The sequence below is a fragment of the Cyprinodon variegatus genome, unplaced genomic scaffold, assembly GCF_000732505.1.
Source record: "Cyprinodon variegatus isolate N-32 unplaced genomic scaffold, C_variegatus-1.0 Scaffold1524, whole genome shotgun sequence".
Classification (NCBI taxonomy): domain Eukaryota; kingdom Metazoa; phylum Chordata; class Actinopteri; order Cyprinodontiformes; family Cyprinodontidae; genus Cyprinodon; species Cyprinodon variegatus.
Window position 1 is genome coordinate 28,095 of NW_015151977.1, and position 20,669 is coordinate 48,763.

General features: G+C 38.3%; 1 protein-coding gene across 9 annotated transcripts in view; it reads left to right on the forward strand.

The window, feature by feature from the left end:
* The window catches only part of LOC107103765 (neuron navigator 1-like), a 96,349-nt gene that overhangs the window by 14,430 nt on the left and 61,250 nt on the right, over window positions 1-20,669 (forward strand). For 8 of the 9 annotated variants that reach the window (XM_015403582.1, XM_015403581.1, XM_015403584.1 and 5 more), the window contains one exon: window positions 6,165-6,983. In XM_015403582.1, coding sequence (XP_015259068.1) covers window positions 6,165-6,983 — 819 coding nt within the window. Of the gene's footprint in view, window positions 1-5,716; window positions 5,923-6,164; window positions 6,984-20,669 lie in introns of those variants that run through there. The other variant, XM_015403589.1, reaches the window with a different exon arrangement.

Below are 20,669 nucleotides of genomic sequence, written 5' to 3' on the forward strand. Positions count from 1 at the left end.
ACGTACCGCTGCATTAACCGGATGTGTTTTGTGTGTAAACCGGTCATTAATAATCATGTCAATGTGCTGTGGTCGGAGCGTGTGTCACTAAAGTAGTCCCATGTGTAGCTGTGTGTCATAGTGTTTTGTTCTTCTTTATGTCCTGTGGACCTCCTTGTGTCTGCGTGTTTGCGGATGCGAGCAAACGTTGGAGGAGTGGCGTGGCGGTGAGGCAGGATATCCCTTCTCTGTCTTACAGGCTTCCTTTGCTTCTCTGGCCCACATACTGAAATCCTTCCTCACTCATTCCCTTCCTCATCATGTCACTTGTGCTCATTGATTTTTTTTTCTGAGATGTAAACTGCTAATCAACATCTTACACCCAGGAGAAATTTTATACGAATTTGCATTTTGAACTGCATGATCATAAAGACAAATTGAGTGTTTAAGGCAAAATGGGGAAATAGGGACAAGGGAAAACAAATAGAGCAATAAAACCCAGGGTGTTCATCAATTAAATAAGAGAAAAAGCCCATAGCCAAACATTAAAAAGAGACACACTAGTGAATAGCCACACCCTTTTGTTGATCACTTTAAAAATTTGTGAAGGAATGCTTGATGCATGTGTTTCCTAAAGGCTATTAGAAGCATGTGATGAGCAGGGCATCTATGGGATCAAAAATTTCCAGTTTTGTTAGTAAACCTTTTTATCCATACTGACGCAATTTCAATAACATTCATATGAGGAAACATAGAGACTTATTTAGGTTTGTTATTCCAGAAGACGTCAGTCAGGCATTTTGAACAGTAAGAGTCATCATCGCCGTCAGAAGCAGGCAGTTTTACATCCTCCACAATCTAGAGCTCCATTGTTCTACTGAAACAAAAAGCTGCATTGTCTCCCAGCATATCCTTACAGATTTTCAAACAGCACTGTTAGGCTGGTCAGTATCTCCTACAGTTGGCTTGAGTCGGACAAGTTGCGCCCTGGACAGATTGGAAGTCTATCACTGGATCCCCATGAGATTGTTAAAGACATTTGAAAGTACCGGTACCTACTAGCTGTGTAGGAATGACTGGCAGCAATAGTCCTTTCTCTACATCTCAAAAAATAAAACTACTTTAAAACAGGAAACTTTGTGTCTTTGCCATCAGCATACCGTAATAAGAGTAGAAGCCTGACTTGAGATCCTAGCCAGTTTTATGTATATGTATATTTATATAATTGTCTTTTTCAAAAAGTACAGAATGTGCTTCATGTTCCTATTGAAATAAAATTACTTACATGTTATCTTCCATCACAAAAAGCAAAGTCAAAGGATCAGAGGTGATACAAATCCTCACAACTTTTTTTACTGATGCACTGCCTTTTTGATCCACAGACAGCCTCTTGCCTCTCAGATTCCTTTTTTTTTGTTTCTTTTTTAAATCCCAAAAGTTTTTGTATTTTTACACACACTCAAAAAGACAAAACATTAGGAAACGAGAGAGGGTGGCTGACTGAGTGGGTGAAAGTGAGAACACATGCCATCTGCTAAGCCCAAATAAGAGTCATTTTTTCATTTAGGTTTGGGGTGCTGTGATGCAGTCAGTTATGTTCAATTTTGCTGCACTGCTCTCTACTCAGTACTTTTCCTTTTCAAGATCCTAGACCTTGTATAACTTTGTAAACATGTATACAACGAACCATTCAGTGTCTCTCAGTGACTCCTACTTCACATGACTAGTCTGTTAGAATATAGTGGTGATTTTGTTTCACACTGGTTAAAAATGCTAAGGCAAATATACTCATGCAAAGAAGTGAGGCTCTCTCCACATTCTGCCTGTCTGCCAGCCGTCCTGTCTCTTTGCTACTATCTGACCCTCTGTATTTTATCAACTCATTTTATCTGTCAATCATACCTTTCATGACTGTTTTCCAGTAAATGCCTTTAGCCATTTACGGAAATGTTCACCATGTCAAGACGATTTAAGATAGAAGTCTTCTCACAAACTGCTCTGGAGTGGACTGAGTAATAGAGGCTGCTACGTGTTGAATGTGAGGGCTAATTCTGAGGACTGGCACTCATTACACTCTGAAGCTACAAACTACTTTGATCTCAGGCCAGATTGCTCAGGTCTGAGAAGCTGCCTCGGTATGTGTTTTTATACAGTACCCTTTTAAAGTACTCCTAAGCCTTGAACTTTTTAAAATTATATGACAAAGTTAAAAACTGAAATCATTTTGGATCTTAGACCAACACAATGTAGGGTATAACTATCAAATTTAAGGAAAATGTATGTTTTCTAAAAACTGGCAACAAACAGAAAAGTATACTTTGCATCTAATCTGAGGAGCCTTTAATCTGGCAACCCTGAATAAAATACAGGCTGAGTTAATTTGTGTCCAATTCTGTCCATATAATGCAGCTTGTGTGTAAAGGCCTCAGCAACTCATTCAAAAAATAACAATCATCAAAACGTCATGATGCCAAAGGAATAAATCAGAAAAATCAAGTTTAAAGTTGTAAAGTTTAACAAACGGTTGAAGGAATAGTGGAGGATGTTTTGCGAATTTTGAAAAGACTCTCCCTTTAAAAGCACATGCACAACCCTGTACCAGCTCCCGAGAGAGAACGCGTATTATTTTAAAAGTTGCTGTTTGCATCCCTCATAGAATCTTACTTTCCAATTTAAGATTTGCAATTTTTCCACTATGTCAGACTCACAACCGGTAAGTGAAAATGGTGACGAGCACGTAGGACGGCCTTACGTAAATATATTACCAGAATGATTGACAATTAGGAAGACCACTTATTTTGATGGTCCACCCGGAAAAAGAACATCCTCCACTATACCTTTAAGAATTAAAAACAATTTTTCCACGGTGTTGAACATTCAGCTGTGTTCCGTCATCCAAAATAACAGCATAAACAAACCACAATCTTACATGGCTTCCCACTTAAAGACAGGCCAGGTGAGGAGAGTGTTAACGAGAGGCAGCATGATGACTGTGGTGACTTTTCGGGAGCTATAGAAAGCTAGAGCTTAGATGGGTAAATCTGCTCACCAGACAACTTTTAGTCATAGATAAAACAGTCATGTGGCACTTTTGGCAGAGTGAAACAAAAACAATGCTACGCTAAAAACAAAGTTATTAATAGTACTTTTTAAATATTTTTAGTGGGGTATTCAATCTTTTCCTTGCTGTGACATGGCTTTGTTTCATGGGATATTCTGAAGTTATCTTAATACCTTTGTGCCTGCAAAAATAATGGACTCATCTGGATTAATATAAAATAAAGAATATACTCTAAAAGGCCACATTGATTAAAGGCATGTGAATATTTTTCCCCTGTCCAGTATATGTATGCATGCATGAGCTCACTTGGAGACTAAGCAGAGGACAAGAATACACTATGGGAGAGGACAAGAATACACTCAAAGTCTAAATTAACCATTTATTAAAGTGATTAGGCTGTGGAGCCGGAGAGACGAATGTTTGAACACACAGGTATCTGTGTACTACTGATGCCAAATTTCACTTGTGTATATAAATATGCGTGTTTCTAAGAGCACTTACTCATGTCTTCGCCCAGAATACATCTGTGCAACGCACAGACCTGCCTTGTATGTGGCCAGTCATTTCTCTCTAACCTTAATCCCTCATCAGGGAAGTATAAGAGCTGAAGTACAGCACCTAATAGCCTTAAATTACAACACTCACAACCCCACCCCCACTAGCTAGCTAATTCTGAGAGCCCATATAACTGTCACCCCACAGCTCGGGCTTCACTGTGGCATAACCACTTTAACATTGGTCCTTTAATAAACTGTTCTGCCACTAATTAATGTCTATGGCCTTTATACAATAAAACCACCACTGTATGTCTGCATCAATTTCAACACTCAACTCCTATACTACACACACTCATTTAAGGCCAAATGGACTTTTTTACCATGGAAAAACATACATTCTAAAGCATTTTGAACAATTTTTAAATCAACTTGCTGGTGCTGAGCTGAAATGAGAACACACCGCGCTTGTTTTCACTTTGGTTTTGTGTTAACTGATTTATGCAAATCTAACAAACAGCCTTTTTTTTTGCCATATTGGGTAACATTGTGGCTGCAGGCAATGCTACTTGCACAAAGTAGAAAGTGAAGCACACTAGCCATTAGGCACCAAAGATATGAACACTTTATCCGTTGGATGACCAGTGCACAAACAGGATGCATTAGCACACAATAAATAGACTGCACGCAGATATATGTATTGATAGTGAGTGCATTATCAGCATTATCATCAACTTTAAGTTCATTCTGTGCTTCATCAGCATAGTTATAGACATGGTAAAGTATGAACACTGAAACACCAAAATACCGGTATAATAAAGATATAGTTTCCTTTACTTAGCCTGTTACAACTATCTTTCTGAACTATTTCTACATATCACATCAAAACTAAAAATAGGTAATTTTTTTATCATTTTCATTCAGTAACCGCATCTACACAGCGACATTATCAATATAACCTGGAAAAACTTGGTTACGTTACATTAAGTAAGTGAAAAAAAATAAATAAATAAAAAATCGTACTAAAATTGCCGGAATCTAGTCACCCGCCAGTCATTTGCCAGAATCTCTAAAAGTTGGATTTCTCAACATCTTTGTGTGTTTAGAAAAATATGTTTTACATTATCGTAACCTTTGTTAGCGATCAGGGTAGAATGTTTCCTTACAAATTTAACCAGTAATAAAAAGCATATGGGTATGCAATAAAATAGAAAGGTAACTTCAAAAAACAATTGTCAGATGAAGATAGAGTAGTTAGAGCTGATGGTTAGAGGTGGAACGTCCTTAATCAGACCAAACACAGGTTTAAATGACATCTAGTCTTGTCTATAAGACAAATACATTCTGGGAAGACTGAGGAGAAAGAAGATAATCCTATTCTGTATCTGGGTTGGAATGTCTAGAATAATAAAATGATAGGATGAACACTAACTAAGGCTCTCCACTGAGGCTCTGGGTTCTCTGGTCCTGTCTCATCAATGTGACAAACTTGTCAAAAAAGACCTACCGATACACATTCAGGAAAATACAGAGAAAGCACACACTTAGGCTCATTCATACGCACATGGGCGCTTGTTTTGCATGAAGCAATGAATTCTGTTTAGACATGCATGAATCTATCGGATATTAATTTAAAAGCTCTTGTATCTACATTGCTTAAACAGAGTTGGTGAGGCAAAAGAGGAAAAAGGCAAAGACGGCAATGAAAATAGGGGAAGAAGTTATGTGAGAAAGCAGTGTAATGATTTAAATTCTTCTACTATCTTTTGCTGAATAAATGACAGAATATCTGTTGCTTTTCAGTCAATTTTAATATAATGGTTAATCTTAATAATTTGGTGAATGGTGGGTAACTCAATTAAAAGAATGCTGATGTATGACAAGGTATAGGAGAGAAATCTTCACAAGGCGCTTTATAGCTTGTTGAGCCCTTATAACTCCTGTTTGCTGGTGAGCAGTGTAACAAAGCATCTGCAGTGTGTTTTTGGAAACGGAGGATGGAGCGGTCAATCAGCCAGTAGGAGGAGAGACCACGCTAGTGACAACGGGAAAAAAGGAGGAGGGAAAGAATGAAAGAGGAAGATGAAGAAAAGGAGGGTGAATGAGCCACCGGGGTTGAGTGAGCAACACAGCAAGAGAGGGAGAGGCAGAGGGAGGAGAGAAAGAGGAAGGGGGGTGTTTTTTGCTGCTGCGACTGTTTCTCCTGTCAGTTGGCTGGTTGCTTGCCGAACAGGAGGTATCACAGAGCAAGACAGAGATACACTGAGGGGATACTGAGGTACAGTCTGGTTTGGTTTTCATCTGTGCAGCTCTGGCAGCTGTAGACACGCTTGTAGCTTGTGGATTTTGGTGCTGGACAGAGATCTGCAAATCCATGGATTATCAGCAGTGAGTATTGCTGACACTCTACTGACACACTCACCATTTTCAGCAAAAAAGTGAACCCACAGTCTTACACTGCAGGGAGTCTGGCTCATTCATTTATGACCCAGGGGTATAAGGGGGCGCCGACCAGTCAGTCTTTGTGTCTTTATGCATTTCTTTGTCCCCATCCTTTCTTTGCTTCTTTTAACAAGCTTGTGTGTGTATCACTGGGAGTGTGACTGATGCTGTTGCTTTTCTTCCAACAGGAGGGATGCTGGAGGCTAATGTGGCTAACATTAGCATGACGGCTAAGCCCAGGGAGCTGGACCTAAGGTCTGCAGCCGTCTCCTGTCAGGATACATCAGCTCGGCCCATGGCCTCCAGGAAGCCACAGGCAAAGCCCTCTGCATTGCCTCAGGCACCTTCACGTCCTTCTGGGTCAGAGCTTAAGGTGTATCGGCCCAACTCTGGATCTATCCCTATACCAATTCCTAATCCATCTGGGCTCCGCAAGCAGCGATCGCTTGGCAACTTGTGTGTGCTCACTGATGCTGAGAAGAAGCTGCACCTGTACCAATCCCCTAGATGGAATGATGATGCAAGCCAACCAGGAGGAGGAACAAACAAACCTGGACAAACCAAGACAGGTCAAGCAGGTGGCGGGAAACCACCACTGTCTCGGACACTCTCAAAGTCAGAACAATCCCTTTTTCAGAGTAAGCCCAAATCTTTCAGCTCTCCAACTTCTACTTCAAATTTGGGTAAGCCAAGTCGAATCCCAGCCCCTGGTAAACCTCGAGGACCTTATGCTGAAGTCAAGCCTATAAGTAAGGCCTCTGAAGTAGGTCCAGCTACAGACTCTGCTGACCAACCTCTTAAAGCAAACTCCAATGGATCTGGGGGTGCTGGGACTAATGGCAAGAAACCAGGGGACAAAGTTAAATCTGGAGCTCAATTATCAGAAGAAAAGAAGGAGAAGAAAGGGACAGATGGAGAGAATGACAAGAGTTTTCTGAAGGTGGACCCTGAGTTAGTTGTGACAGTTCTAGGAGACCTAGAGCAGCTACTCTTCAGTCAGATGCTGGGTAAGTGCATTGCAGTTTTACAATCCTGTCTTCTTCACACCTAAACCTTTGCTTTTACCTCCAACTGAATGAATGAGCTCAGTGGGGTTTCATAGCAGTGCTGAAGTAAGCGTTTCCAGAGAGATCACATTGTTTTGTTGTACAGCATTAGTCGTTTGTCCCAGCCTCAACTGACCCAGTGCCACAGTGAGCTAGATTTGTATTAAACCATCTCAATTTACCTTCCTCATTTTTTTGTTTAGGCTTTAGATTAGCAAATCTACTGACATTGAAGCATTTTCATGGCTTAAGGCAAATATAATGCATTTTTGTTTGTATGCAGAGGTTAGCAGGCATCCTATTCTTTCCTGTGCCCTGGCTCATACCAAAATCAACCATTCGTTAATAAAGGTCGTGTGAGTGAGACTCGCGGGGTGTGTGTTTTCATTCGGTAAATAAAACGGCTGCACATCGAGCCAGGCCCTGGTCTCAGTGGGCCATGTATTTAGCTTCGCAGCACCCCTCCATCAACCCCACCCCTTTTCCGTCCACATCTATTGATCTGCGGGCCACTGACAGATGGTCACTATCCACCCCACTCCAACCTCTACCCCTGTTACCGAGGGCAACGTGTGGGAGGAGAGAGTGGAATTTGAATGTTTGTCTGCATGGGCAGGTAGTTGTCTATCGTGGATATAATCATGTTGCAGTCAGTTGGATGTGCTGTTTTGACTTAAGTCTTAGCTTCTGGTGGTGCGCTGTGAAAATGATGGGTGTGTTCATGACTAATGTGCTGAACAACAACATCTCCCTCATTACTCATTTACAGACACTCTTCGAGGTTGTGTTTGGATATTGCTCATTGTTGTTCACACATCTCTCTCTGAAGGAGATGGTATAAGAACAGTCAAGTCTTCACCAAAAGAAATAAGTATTTATTTGTCATGAAAGCCTCTCCAATCTTCCTCTGCATTTCCGTCCTCTGTCTTCAGCAGCTTGCCTTGTGCAGCAGAGCCCAAAATCCCATTCAAGATGACCTTGCCCTACAGCCCTCCTCGTGTTTGTTCCCTGCATGCCGTGTAGCTGAATACCGTGGTCATGTGTGCGACCTTGCTTTCTCTTTTCATTGGTGACAACCTCATTTAACAACCAAGTGGGCAATTTGTTATATAGATAGAGATAGAGATAGATATATATATAGATATAATATTATTACTGCCAATTTCCTACTTGTCTTTACAATTCCAGTCACCAGAAATAACATTTTTTTCTTTAGGAGACACATTATTTGCGGTTTTAACTCCCAACTGATCTGAGAACAGCTGTTTTACCACTGAGATACCTGTCTTCACATCTCCATAATAAATTACATTGTCCTTCTAAATTGACTGAAAAAACCTCAGGTGAGAAAACTTTAGAGAGAACTGAAGAGTCACGAATGTAATGAATGTGCAATTTGGCCTGATAACAAGCATTGACTGTCTTGGAAAAAAGTGAAAAACGCTCTTGGGACAGTTTAAATTATCTATTTCCAAAGCCTATGGAAATATTTAAGTCGCACTGTTATAATTACACTCATTCTTTAAAATCTTGCACAAAGTGATATTTCACTTGATTCATTCATATTTGAGCAATCCTAATGAATTCTGCCCTTTAAGCAACACTTCCCTGTCCTAAATAAGGAGGTGCCGGACAGGTCTGTCATAATTCTTCCCTTTATGATTCTGTTTCAGTTTCTTTTTGAGTTTTTAGTTACAATTTGATTAATTTGTTGTTATATTCAAGCAGTGTTGTGGTTTTTGAGTTAACCTCTGTTGCCCCTTTGTGCCAGTCACCTTTCACCTATCTCCCTTCCAGGTAATACTACCCACACCTGCTCCCTCTCAGCTGATTAGCCCATTCTTTGCTCTGTCTCCCATTTATACACCTCCTCTGCAGTTGCTCATTGCTTCACTCCTCATTTGTGTTTCTCCCCAGCATCTCCTGGTTTTGGTTTATTCTTTAGTGTTCCTGGATTTGTCAACTCTGCATTTGGGTCCTCAACTTACTTCCGCTAAACCTGACAGGTCTTGGTAGAGTTGTCATTACTATCCCCTTCAGTAAACACCTACTCTACCTTGAAAGTGGTGAGCAAGCCAAGTAAAAATGTCTGCGTTCTCTGATTGGTTATTGGAGGTAGAGCAATCATTTGTGCTCAAAGTTGAGACAAGGTGACTTATTTCGTCCCTTCATTAGCACAAAGACAGCGACTGCTCATGTATTAAGCTAGTGTCAAAGACTGCTTTTGCTGTTTTCAGCCTTCCTAAAACAAAATTTTGATTTCCAGAACAGGTGTAACAGGGTAATGCCAGGAAATGGGCAGCCCACAAAGAGTATAAGTGGGGCTGGACAATATGAACAAAACTTATATCGCAATACATTTTGGTTGATAGGATATAGTTATGATACCAATATAGAAAAAAATTTAAACCTCAGAAAGACTGTCAAGGATGCCCACAACAGGAGCCTGTACAAACATATGACAATTAGTTTAGCAAGTTTATAAACCCTTCTAATAAAACAGTTTAGAAATATTTGCTTAAACAACCTGGAAAATCAGTAAGGGAAAAATCCATTCACAAAATCTTGGTTTAAAACATCCAAGGTATTCATTTCCATACAAACAAACAAACCTTTCAAAATGTTGACTGATGAGCTCTGTGTCCCGATCCCCATGTTGGCAGTCCAGATACACTTAATACTTTTTAATGTGAGATAAGTTGTTCTTCACCATTAAATGCATCAAATTCTGCTCAACAGCCAATTGTTTCAGATAAGATGAACACTGAAGGATTCTCATTGCTCCGCATCTTCCTTGGATTCTTTTCTGTTAATGTTTTAAACTAGTTTTTTCAGAGACATGGTGTCAGTTAATGGACTTCAGTCATCCCATTAAAAGGGCAACCAAGTGAACTGATTGATTTTATTACCTTAACCAGCTGGCAATTACACAATAAACATGTTCTATCAAAGGAAAAGTAATTCAGAACAGAAAATACTGCTAGGCTTATTATTTGTTTAGCCATTTTTTCCCCTTAAAATTAGCAATAATAGTATCAACTAAAACTCCCTCTGTGAAATAGTAAGCCAAGTCTGCTCCTCTGATATGGAGGATTGGGGTTCAAATCCCCATTGTGGAAGGAAAAGCGCTTCCTGTAAAAACTGCCATGTCTACATCCAAGCTATAATTACTTTCTGTGTTGACCACTTAAGGAAGGGCTAAAGGGACTCGCATAGCAACAGTACAAAAAGTTGCCATAGAAAATCCCTATAAAAAGCCTTATTGTTGGAAATTTACATGTTTTCCCTTGAATGTGTGTGTTTTCTGTTGGTACTTAACTTTATCCTGCTCATACAGTCCAAAAACATGAAAGTTAGCTCATTTGAAGCCCTTATATTTGGCTGGTAATTGATCTAGGACATTTCATGGGGTACATACTATGGAGAGCATCGTGTAAGAAAAAAAAAAAAAACCCCAGCAAAAGTCTAAATCTTCAAGTTTGAATAATAAAATATGATAAAAGATGGGATTTTTCTAAGCAATAGGTTTTTTACAACCTAACCTTTAGGTTAGGTTGTAAAAAGGAAATTAAGATCCTGGATTTTTGTAAGTCTGATTTTGTACAAGTCTCTTTAAGAACATAAACCATGTAAGTTTTTCAACTAATACTGTAGTTAAAAAGCAAGCTTAAACATCACTGTACCAATATTTGTCAGCTAGTAAAACTGTCTCAAATTTCTAGGAAGGCAAGTTTAGGACACACAATGACACTCAGGGTAAGAAATAAAAAAATAAAAAAGCAATTTAGAAAATAATAAATAAAATCAATAAAAGCTGTACCAGTTAAACGGAAAATGATCATCTTCCAGGAATACAGAGTAACCAGATGTAGCACTGTCTGCCACATAGTGTGTCATGAAACCTCAGTGTGTATAGAGGGCATAGTGTTTTTGTGTATATGTTCATGTGAATTTGCATGTGTGTGCTGAAGAGAGGTTAATTGTAACTTGCCCTGTAGCTTTGCAGCTGTGGGCTCATCCTTTATCATATCTGCTTCTCCATTTCCGATGGGATGCTCAGCTAATTGGGTTCTGCTCTGTCACCAGAAGACAGATTATGGCCGCTCAATAGATCCACACCTTCCATTCTTAGAGGCAAGCTAACCTTCTCATGTTTTGCTTGCTGGGAAAATGAATAGGCTGGTACAGGAAATTTATTTGCAGATAAAAAGTAGCAAAATAAATTTATTATGTGAACTGTTAGCTGCAGGGAGTAAAATATGCCCGTACTTTTTACACATCATATTCAGTGACATTTGGCAACATCTGATGTGACACTGTCCTTTTGAGATTTGCCAGAAGTAATAGATAAGGATGATGCAGAATGCCACTGAGGTTGTATAACCAAAGACCATCATTTCGTTACTTAAAAAGAAAAAACTCCCCCATTAGAGAAAGAGGTTGAAAAAAAAAGAACAATTTAAGTTACTTTGAGGTCAGGATTGGTTCATGCCATTTTCATTCGTCTCTCATCAAGCATCTTTAACCACTGATTAATGAACAGCTTTTCATTTAATGGATTTAAGGAACTACTTTAATAATGATCGCACTGGATGCAGCTTTAGATTCAGAAGGTATTTCATCCAAAACCAGAATGTATTTTAAGAATCTTTAAGAGCAGATTTGGAGTTAAGGCTGGATGTGCAGGATGGAAGGGATGAACACTGAAATTCTGCCACTACAAGATAAACTTGAAACGCTTCAATAGTAATCTCAAGCCCTGGACCTCAGATGTCCTCCCCTAATGACCCTTGTGGTCCCATCCAGTGCCCATAATGAGGTGCCTTGGAAAGGGTAAGCCGCCTGAAGCAGTAGCCCCTCCCAGCACGGGGCCAGAATAGTTTAGAAGGAATCCCAGCTAAGACACCAACCAAGCTTCCGGATTATTCCTCACATAAGGATAATGAGAAGATCTCCCCCCACCTTCCTTCAATTCCATTAACCACAGATCTATTGCCCTGGAAAAGGCCATGCATACTGACTAAAATAAATTAAAGATTAAACCCACTGGGACATCTGTTTAGTTGCAGATTTAGTCATTTAGGGATGTAGGTTAGAAGATTGGAGAAGCTGCGAGATCTTGGTGGGTAGAATGTGACCACACATTTTTCTGCAATGCACAAACACAAGATTGTGCATTGCAGAAAATGAGAGAAAAAAACAACAACTGAAAAACCAACCACAGGTTTGACATAAACATAAGCACAACTACTCAACGGGAGCTGTCATAAAAAGTACTGAAGCTTCCTGAGCTAAAAGCACACTTAGGCATCACCACAGATTGTGTGCCATGTGTCATATTCTTTTAGGATTTTTTGTGTGTCTTTTTTTAGCAATGACAGGGTGGTTTTCACAATCAGCTCCATTGTGATGGGAGTGCGGAGCCTCTAATGTGATGTGGGAGGGGTCGGGGTTTGACTGGTTCTGCCCTGGGCTTTGCTGAATGAAAGAGTCATGGCAGTCGTCCTTTAATCCAGGAGTTTGGTGAGAAGCCAAATAAACACAAACGCCGACAGGAAAGTGAAGAATAACATACTTTTCTCTCTCTGTCTTCCTCTTCCTCCCTTTCAACTCTGATGCGAGCTGACGGCCAGCGGTGTTCTGTCACCATTCACAAAGCAGAGAGGATATTTCTGGTACGAGTTTCTCAGGAAGAGGACAGGGAACATCTTTTAAACGTGACAGAAATGTTGGATCCATGACTATTCATAGATAAAAAGACTGTTCACACATATGGTAGCCTTTATGTTCAGGCTCATTGTTTTCATTCACTTCAATAGTTGTATGTTTGTTGGTAAAATGCAGTGTGGTCAGTCTGTAAAGACTTAATGCAGGGACCATTGCATTAGTGCAGTCTGCTTCCTGCCATACTCCTGCGAAATCAAATTAGAACTCAGTGGGTTGTTTTTTTGGCTAATCAGTTCTCACAAAACAGCATCAGCTCCAGCTTTGAAATAAAAGTTTCATGGTTATAGTTAGTGCTCCAACTGATGATAATTTTGCTAAGCACTTAATCTGTAGATTTTTTTTTTTTTTTTCGATTAATCGATTTATAATTTCATAGCAAAAGGATTTTTTAAACCAGGTGAAACAAACTTTTCCATTCTAGGAGTTTTGGAGCATATTGACAGACAAAAAAGATTTGTTTAATCTTAAATGTTAATGTTTTTATATACCGTATTTTAATACAATTTTGATATAAATGCTTCTCTAAGTGGGTTGCTCTGTCAGCTAAAGGCAATACTCCAGTTAACAATAATCAATTGCTGAATTAGTTGACGATTATTTCAATTATCAAAAAAAATTTTCAGCCCTAGTTACAAGCATGGAATTTGAAATGCACCAGGTTAAAAACTGAAATATAACAACCTCTTATCTGTGGGTATATGTTCGAACAAAAGGATGGAACAGTTACTCAAAGGTCAATAAGTCAGTCCCTAAAAAGTGTTGATCATTTCAGCCTTGACATATTTACCATTTTGAAACCAAGGACTCTATTAGAGTGGTCATTGGGATCATTTGTCATCCTAACCCAACTCTAAGTTTAGTGTGACAATGAGGTTTCATTAAAAATAGAATTTACACTAAAATTATAAAAATTTCCAGGTCCGTTCTAAGCAAAATAAGATCTGAAATGGCCGAGGTGCCTATATCTACAGCTCCATTGACTTTGCACATTGAAAACAGGAAGGGAGGTTGAAGTAATTAGATATGGGGGAAGGTAGAGGAATAACTATTAGATACTGAAAAAAGGCTTTAGGTAAACCTGTCAGAAAATCTGTTTAGCATCATTTTATGCTGGTGTTGTGCAGCAGAAAGCGAATAGTGAACTCCACAATATAGATGATATCATGAAAAGGGGAGTTATATTAACACTAAAAAAGCATTCCAAGACATTAGCCACAAAGTTAAATTTTAAACAAAAAGGAGCCTTCCAAAAGACTATGACCTTGAGTATACCAGTTACAAATTAGCTTCTGGATCATTAAATCAGTGTTTTGGCAATAAGAGAGCTGTTATCTCTACCTCATAGAAAACCGTGAGAAAAGCCTCAAAGGCAAGTCCAAGCAAAGCAACCTACAGATAAACTCAGATGAACTAGTTTTGTCACAAAAGCTAAGAATTGTAAGACAATTGTAAAGAAAAAAAAAAAAAGACTCAGAAAACAAACATTTTACAAAGAAATTGTAACCAAATAGTGAGGAAATGTTTTATGATTGAGTTTGGTATTCCTAAATACGCTAAAACAAGGAAATCTTTTTAATCTTAATGTCAAGGAGGAAAAAACATTTTGTTTTAAGCACAGTGTATGTACATAAGGAATTGGATAAAAAAGTAGTTCAGTGTGTAACTGAGAAATAGTTCATAAACACACAAGTAGAACTATTCCTCTAATGATAAGGGAACATTTAGAACTCTTCTATTTTTGTCTTCTTCATATGAACGCTCACGGATAAAAGATTCCTTTGTCACTGATAATGTGGTGTTTATGTCCTGGACACGCATTATTAGCTCTAACCACATTTGATCAGACTTTTAGCTTAGCTTACACCAAGGCTGAGGTGACTTTTCCTAAATTATTATGTTTCAAATTAAACATTAGGTGAGCAGTTTACTGTTTCTTTGAGTCAAAACTGATTTGAGTGTTGGTACAGTTAAAGTGATATAAACAGGTGAAAATCTGAGCTGGAACCTTTCTGCGGAGTTTGCTCTTAAAGTACACGGTGCAATAAGAGAACCCATCTTGATTTTAAGAGTTTATACTCAATATTAGGGTTTACTTTTTGGGTGGTCTGTTCACATAAGTAATTTCTTGGCAGAGATTATTAGCTGCAAATCTAATATTAACCATAGAGCATTCTACATCTGCTCTGCCACCTGTTATGTTCTTATGCTATGTTTAGAGATGTCTTGTCCGAATCAAGTGTTTATCTAAATAGTTTGTTCCTGCTTTTCGTATTTGCAGCTGTAACACTTGAGTAGAGACACTGAGTAGAGACACTAACTTGTCTCACTTCACCTGTGTCACTCATCACCTCATTAGGAGTCCATGCAGTTTCAGCTGCTTTAAGCATATTGCAAAAATAAAGATAAAACATTTCCACAGGAAGTAAACACACCCAAACAACGCCACACACGATGCTCTGCTCTGGCTTGTCTCTTCAGTTTCTGAGCATCTGATGTTCTTGACAAAATTTGGACTTAGATTATGGATGCAGTTAGATGCATACTTCTTTTATAAATATGCAGCTTATGCATAAATTATTTCTTCATTACTACTGGAGTAAAGTGAAACACATTCTTCTTTACAGAGTTCCTCTGCTTTTATCTTTTTGCTTCATCAAGTGCCTTTGTATATCATATAGCCAGAGTATGTTAAAAAGGGATTTTAAATAAAAATCACTGATTTCACATATGCAAGTCAAAAAGAATCCCTAATTAGGTTGTGCCATTATTAGCAGACTAACATGCTGTAAGGTTTATGGATCAACTGTCAATGAATCTTTTACAACACGCTGGAAGCAACTTTGGCCCAATCAATTTTGAATTGAAACATTTTTAAGCATCAATGGTCTCAGATCATACAGCAGCAGCAACTTCCAATGTATTTAAAATCATGCAATGCACTACAACACACTAGCAGCCTTTCCAGGGTGCATCCCGCGTCTCGCCCAATGACTGCCAGAGATAGGCAAGGCCGGACCCTACCATGATCCTAATGGAATAAGCAGGAGAAGATGGACGGATGAATCACCCAATGCAAATACATACATTATATTTATGGTATTTGGTGACTGAGATGTATGTTTTTTTCAGCCTGAGTTTGGTTAAATCTTGATCTCCTTATCATGAAAGTAAACTTGCTTTAAGTAATTTAAAGCCTCTTTAGCCTAAACTCTCCCATAAGCGGATAGACCGGTGGGTTTTAAGCAGATAGATCAGTAGTTAAGCAGATATCTGAGTTTGTTTAAGTGTATAGGCCTGTGTTTGTGTTCACATTTTGAGGGCCAGGGATAACCTGAACTGTGTGGATTTATATCTCAGGGTTTAAACTGTGGATTTGTTTTTGCACGTGGGATTCTGAAACCGGACATCTTCTTTATAACCGTCCAAAACTCTGCAGCTGTGCTTCTCAGACTCCTGGTCAAGGATTTCCAATTTTAAATGGATTCCACATTTGCTAGCCATTATATTTTCCTTCTCACAAACAAACCTGCTGTCATTGCTAGGCCTCTGCATCTTTTATAGCTAACAACTGTTAGATTTAATGCATACAGATGCAGACGTTTACTCTGATGTGTTTGTTAGCCGGTCTTATTGCCTATCAGACATGATCATCAAGTGCTCCAATATCCTGTTTCAACATCGCGCTGTGGCAGAGGAACTTCAGTGTGTGTGTTTTTTGTGTGGATATGCATTTGGTGTGTGTTAGTTTTCTCCCTCCAGATGCTCAGGGATGGCTGCATTTTGTAATGTTTCCTGTTTTGCAAGCTGTTTGAGGTCAGCTGACAGCTGCAAAGTTAGAGTCAAAACACAGACAAACAGAAAAGCAGGAAGCATGAATATTTTAACTAATAAATCTTGACTGACAAAAAAAAAAAAAACATAATCATAACTGTTTGCTATGCTTTGGAAGCATGACAACAAAAAACAACACTCTGGTTATTGTTTGTCACTGGTCAAGAATGTTGTAATGATTGTTTTTGTAGCTCACAAACTGTCACTTCCCTTTTTACAAATAAAGAAGTATGTGGAAGGAGATACAGGTGCTTTAGAGAGAAGCTGAGCTGCAGCCATTTATCATGCAATAACGCTCCTGTAGCCTGAGGATAGTTCTGGCGACTCAAACATATGTGCACACATGTGGACAGGACGTGGACTGATGAACTCTGGAAGGAAGGAGGGAAATAATAGAAATGGGGGCCATTACTCATCCTTTTATTCATATTCAACAAAAAATTATATATTTCTGATGCGGGACCTGCACCGATGCTCCTGCACAGGCAAGAAAAGGTCGTACCATAAAAAAAATAAAAAATGATGCATCTCGAAAAAGCTAAAAGCCATTAGTGCATCTTTGGGGAGTTTGTTTCTAATGGAGAGAAGAGTCAAGTGAAACCAGAGGAAACCAAGTAGACATTTTATTACCTTTTTCTTTCCCACATACCCTGTCTACTAGCCAGAAAATCCAACTTTTTTACCGCCTTCAAATCCCATGTGTTCTCCAAATGCCACAACATCTTTATTTGAGATGTCCTGATTCAGGCTTTTTTTTCTAAATGCTGTGAATGTGATTCTCTAAAAAGCGAAGCTCCTATTTTCTTTCCCCCAATAGTATTACTGGAGGCCATACTGACGCATTTTGTTCAGCCAATCTCTTAAAAAAGTAATTTTTTTTTGTATGAGCACATCATTTCAGTGATCTAATGTATCTGTGTTTTCCTTAACAGTCTGAATAGGTTTTATTCTTCACAATGACATTCATAGTTCACTAGAGAATATCCAGGCTGCTGCATCTCCCTGCATGATTTGTTCAAATTCACCTGCTATGATATACTCAAATATAAGTGTTAAAGTAGCATAGTGATGAAGGAGAAATCAAGGATTTGACAAACCATATGTCTCTCAAGTATTTAGAGCGTTCTGTTTGGTCTCATATGCCAAAGTTTGAGCAATGCATTTATAAATGAATTAATAAGTTAATATATGAATGCATATTTTAGATTAATACATTTTTTTTCATTAGTTCTGATCCTTTTTATTTATTTATTTTTTTTCATTTTGCTGCTAAAGCAATGTTGCTGTCCTCTAATTATTGGCTAACCCATTCCCATAAATGATTTGGACCATTATCTTGTGCTAAACACAGCTGACTGAGTTATCCCTACATTTTATCGGCTCTTTACAAATATTTTCCTATACCTAAAATGCAGCTTTTTTCAATAGTTGTTGATAAATAATTGCCATTAACAATTTCATTTTAGGCTCAATGTAGCCACATTTTTTTCAAGACTTTTAATTGATCAGGAGTTGTTCTTTCTGCTAAAATATTTGTACTGATATTTACTGCATTTTTTAAAATTCCTATTATTACTATAAATTAAAAAGTAGACTTAAACTTCTGAAATGAAATTGCATTTTAAACGTGAAAACAAGCTTCTTTTCTTTAAATTTAAAGACGGATATGTGTTTTGAAATATTACCTGTTGGTTGGGTGTTTTCCTCTCTCTTTTGACTGAGAGCATTCCTCCATTAGGATACACAGACAGCCCTGGAGAACCTGCATGCACTTACAGGGGCACTCTCACTCCAACATGCTGACTCTCATTTTAACACTCTGGATGTCCATTAAGAAAGATGCCTCAGCAGGTTTCTGAGCATCTTTCTGAGGGTCTCATGTGTGCATCCAGATAAGACAGGTGGAAACACTGCCCCTGCAAATACAAAAATGCACACAAATACTTCCACACAACAGAGACACTCAGTTTAAACCTGATCAGCATAAATCATCTGCACCCCAGGGGAACTGCCAGAACTTGACAGGGATATTTGCATCCTTATTTTCCCCTCCCTACATCCCCTGCTTGCCAGCTGGGGCTGCTGGGGCAAGACATAGGCGGGACAGGAAGCGTCTAACAGACATGTAATCACACACACACACACACATACATTTATGCAGACGCTCACGCACAATAACATAGACCGTATCTAATCAATTTGACGCCATTGTTAAACAAAGCTCCCGTTTATGGTAATTACGATCGCACAATTAAAGCCTACATGCAGGTGTTTCACTTTGTCTGTCTTTGCCTGTATTAGACATCCTTTGTTCCAGATAAATCTCTATGTGATTTTGTTCCAGATAAATCTCTATCACATTATCAGCTCTGGGTGAGCTTAAGATGTGTTATTTCTTTTTCATTGCTTTAACTTCCACTGTGTGGGCCAGTATCTGCCATATCAGCAATCTCCTGCTGGAAAAACTAGATGTATTGGATTTTTTGCTGTTTGTTTATATGTCAGTTGTGGTGCATATGTACGTGTGCATAAGCTGCAGGTTGGCATCACTTTGGTATCATTGTGTCTATTTGTTTCTTTGTGTGCAGCCTACTCGATTTTATTATTATTATTATTATTTTTTTTTTATCTATTTGAGGAAAAACAAATCTTGTTAAATTTTGCCCAAGCAGGTTGTTTATATCTTTGAAAGATAGGAAAGATGTTTTTCATAAACAAATGTGCTCATGGGGTAAGTGTGCAGCTGTTGTTAAGATCGAAAGCTTTGGCACCACATCATTGGCCCTCCTCTCTCATTAGGTTGACATCTCTCTTTTACTCTTCATTTACCATCTGGATGTCTTCACAGGAGGGTTGGTTAAAGGTCTTTGAGCTGCAGCAGCAAAAGCTCCAGTTTGCATGGTATCCTCTGAAAATGCAAAAGCTTCTACCCCGCCCTCATTAGCAATGGACAAGATATTTCTGCTTTTATTTTTTTTATTTCAGTTTTGGTCCTCCATACATTATGAGAGCCATTAAAAAAACATTTAAAAAAATTAAACAGTTTTGAGTTCAGTGAAAATAAATCAACATAGTGAGCCTTATTGCTTGTTTTGACTTCAGTTTTGTTGTGAATACAATTCTGAAACTGCGGTGTACTCCATCTATTAATGTCAGCCAGGCAGTTAAGGGGAAGTTCAACAAACCAGTCGGCTACAAATGAGGGTTAGTGGAAAATAAGTGTGACAGTTCTCAGAATAAGGAAACGTTATGTCTCCTTGAAAATAATAAGACGTTGCTGCACATGCAAATAAGAAAAGCAGTTATGTGGCACCAGCATATGGAGGGTCGAAGGGTACAAAATAAATATGTGATGAAGTGTCCATATAATCTGTAAAACTCCCTGCATAATTATAATAAAGCAATTTATATGCATGAAACAAGGACACTGTTAGAGGAAGAAAAGTACTGTATTTGATGAAATGAATAAATCTGAAAATACAATTTAATTTTATTTAGTGCAACAAGAAATAAACACGTGTATTTAAATGCCCCATTAGATAATTGAATGTGCACATTTATTTGATGCATAATTATATACAGGAATGTCATATAAAATTATGAAACGTTCAATTAAATATCTTTTTAATTATGACATTAAATAATTAAATGTATTTTTATTCATTACTTTATTTATAGTTCATTCTGTATTCATTTATTTATTTATGTAATGGCATCCTTGTTGCAAACTCGTTACAAAAAAAAAAAAAAAAAAGAGGGTATCCTCACCCATCAAATGTAGGGGGTGGGATTTGGATCAGTCCTATGTAGAAACTGACATCTGATTGGCTGTGAGTGAGTGAAGACGCGTTCTTCATAGTTTGCTAAGACTTTAAGGTCCAGATTATGCTGGAAAATGCTAAAGTAGCTTTAATAACTTGCTGTAATTTGCATACTCCAACCACTAAGTGAACATCTACAGAAATTCATAGTTTTGTGATCATTTAAGTCAATTCAACTAAGTTAATTTATAAAGTATGACACCAATTCACAACACATGTTCACAGGCAGTTCAGTGAGATCATGCAGTCGGTTAAAATTAAATATCTG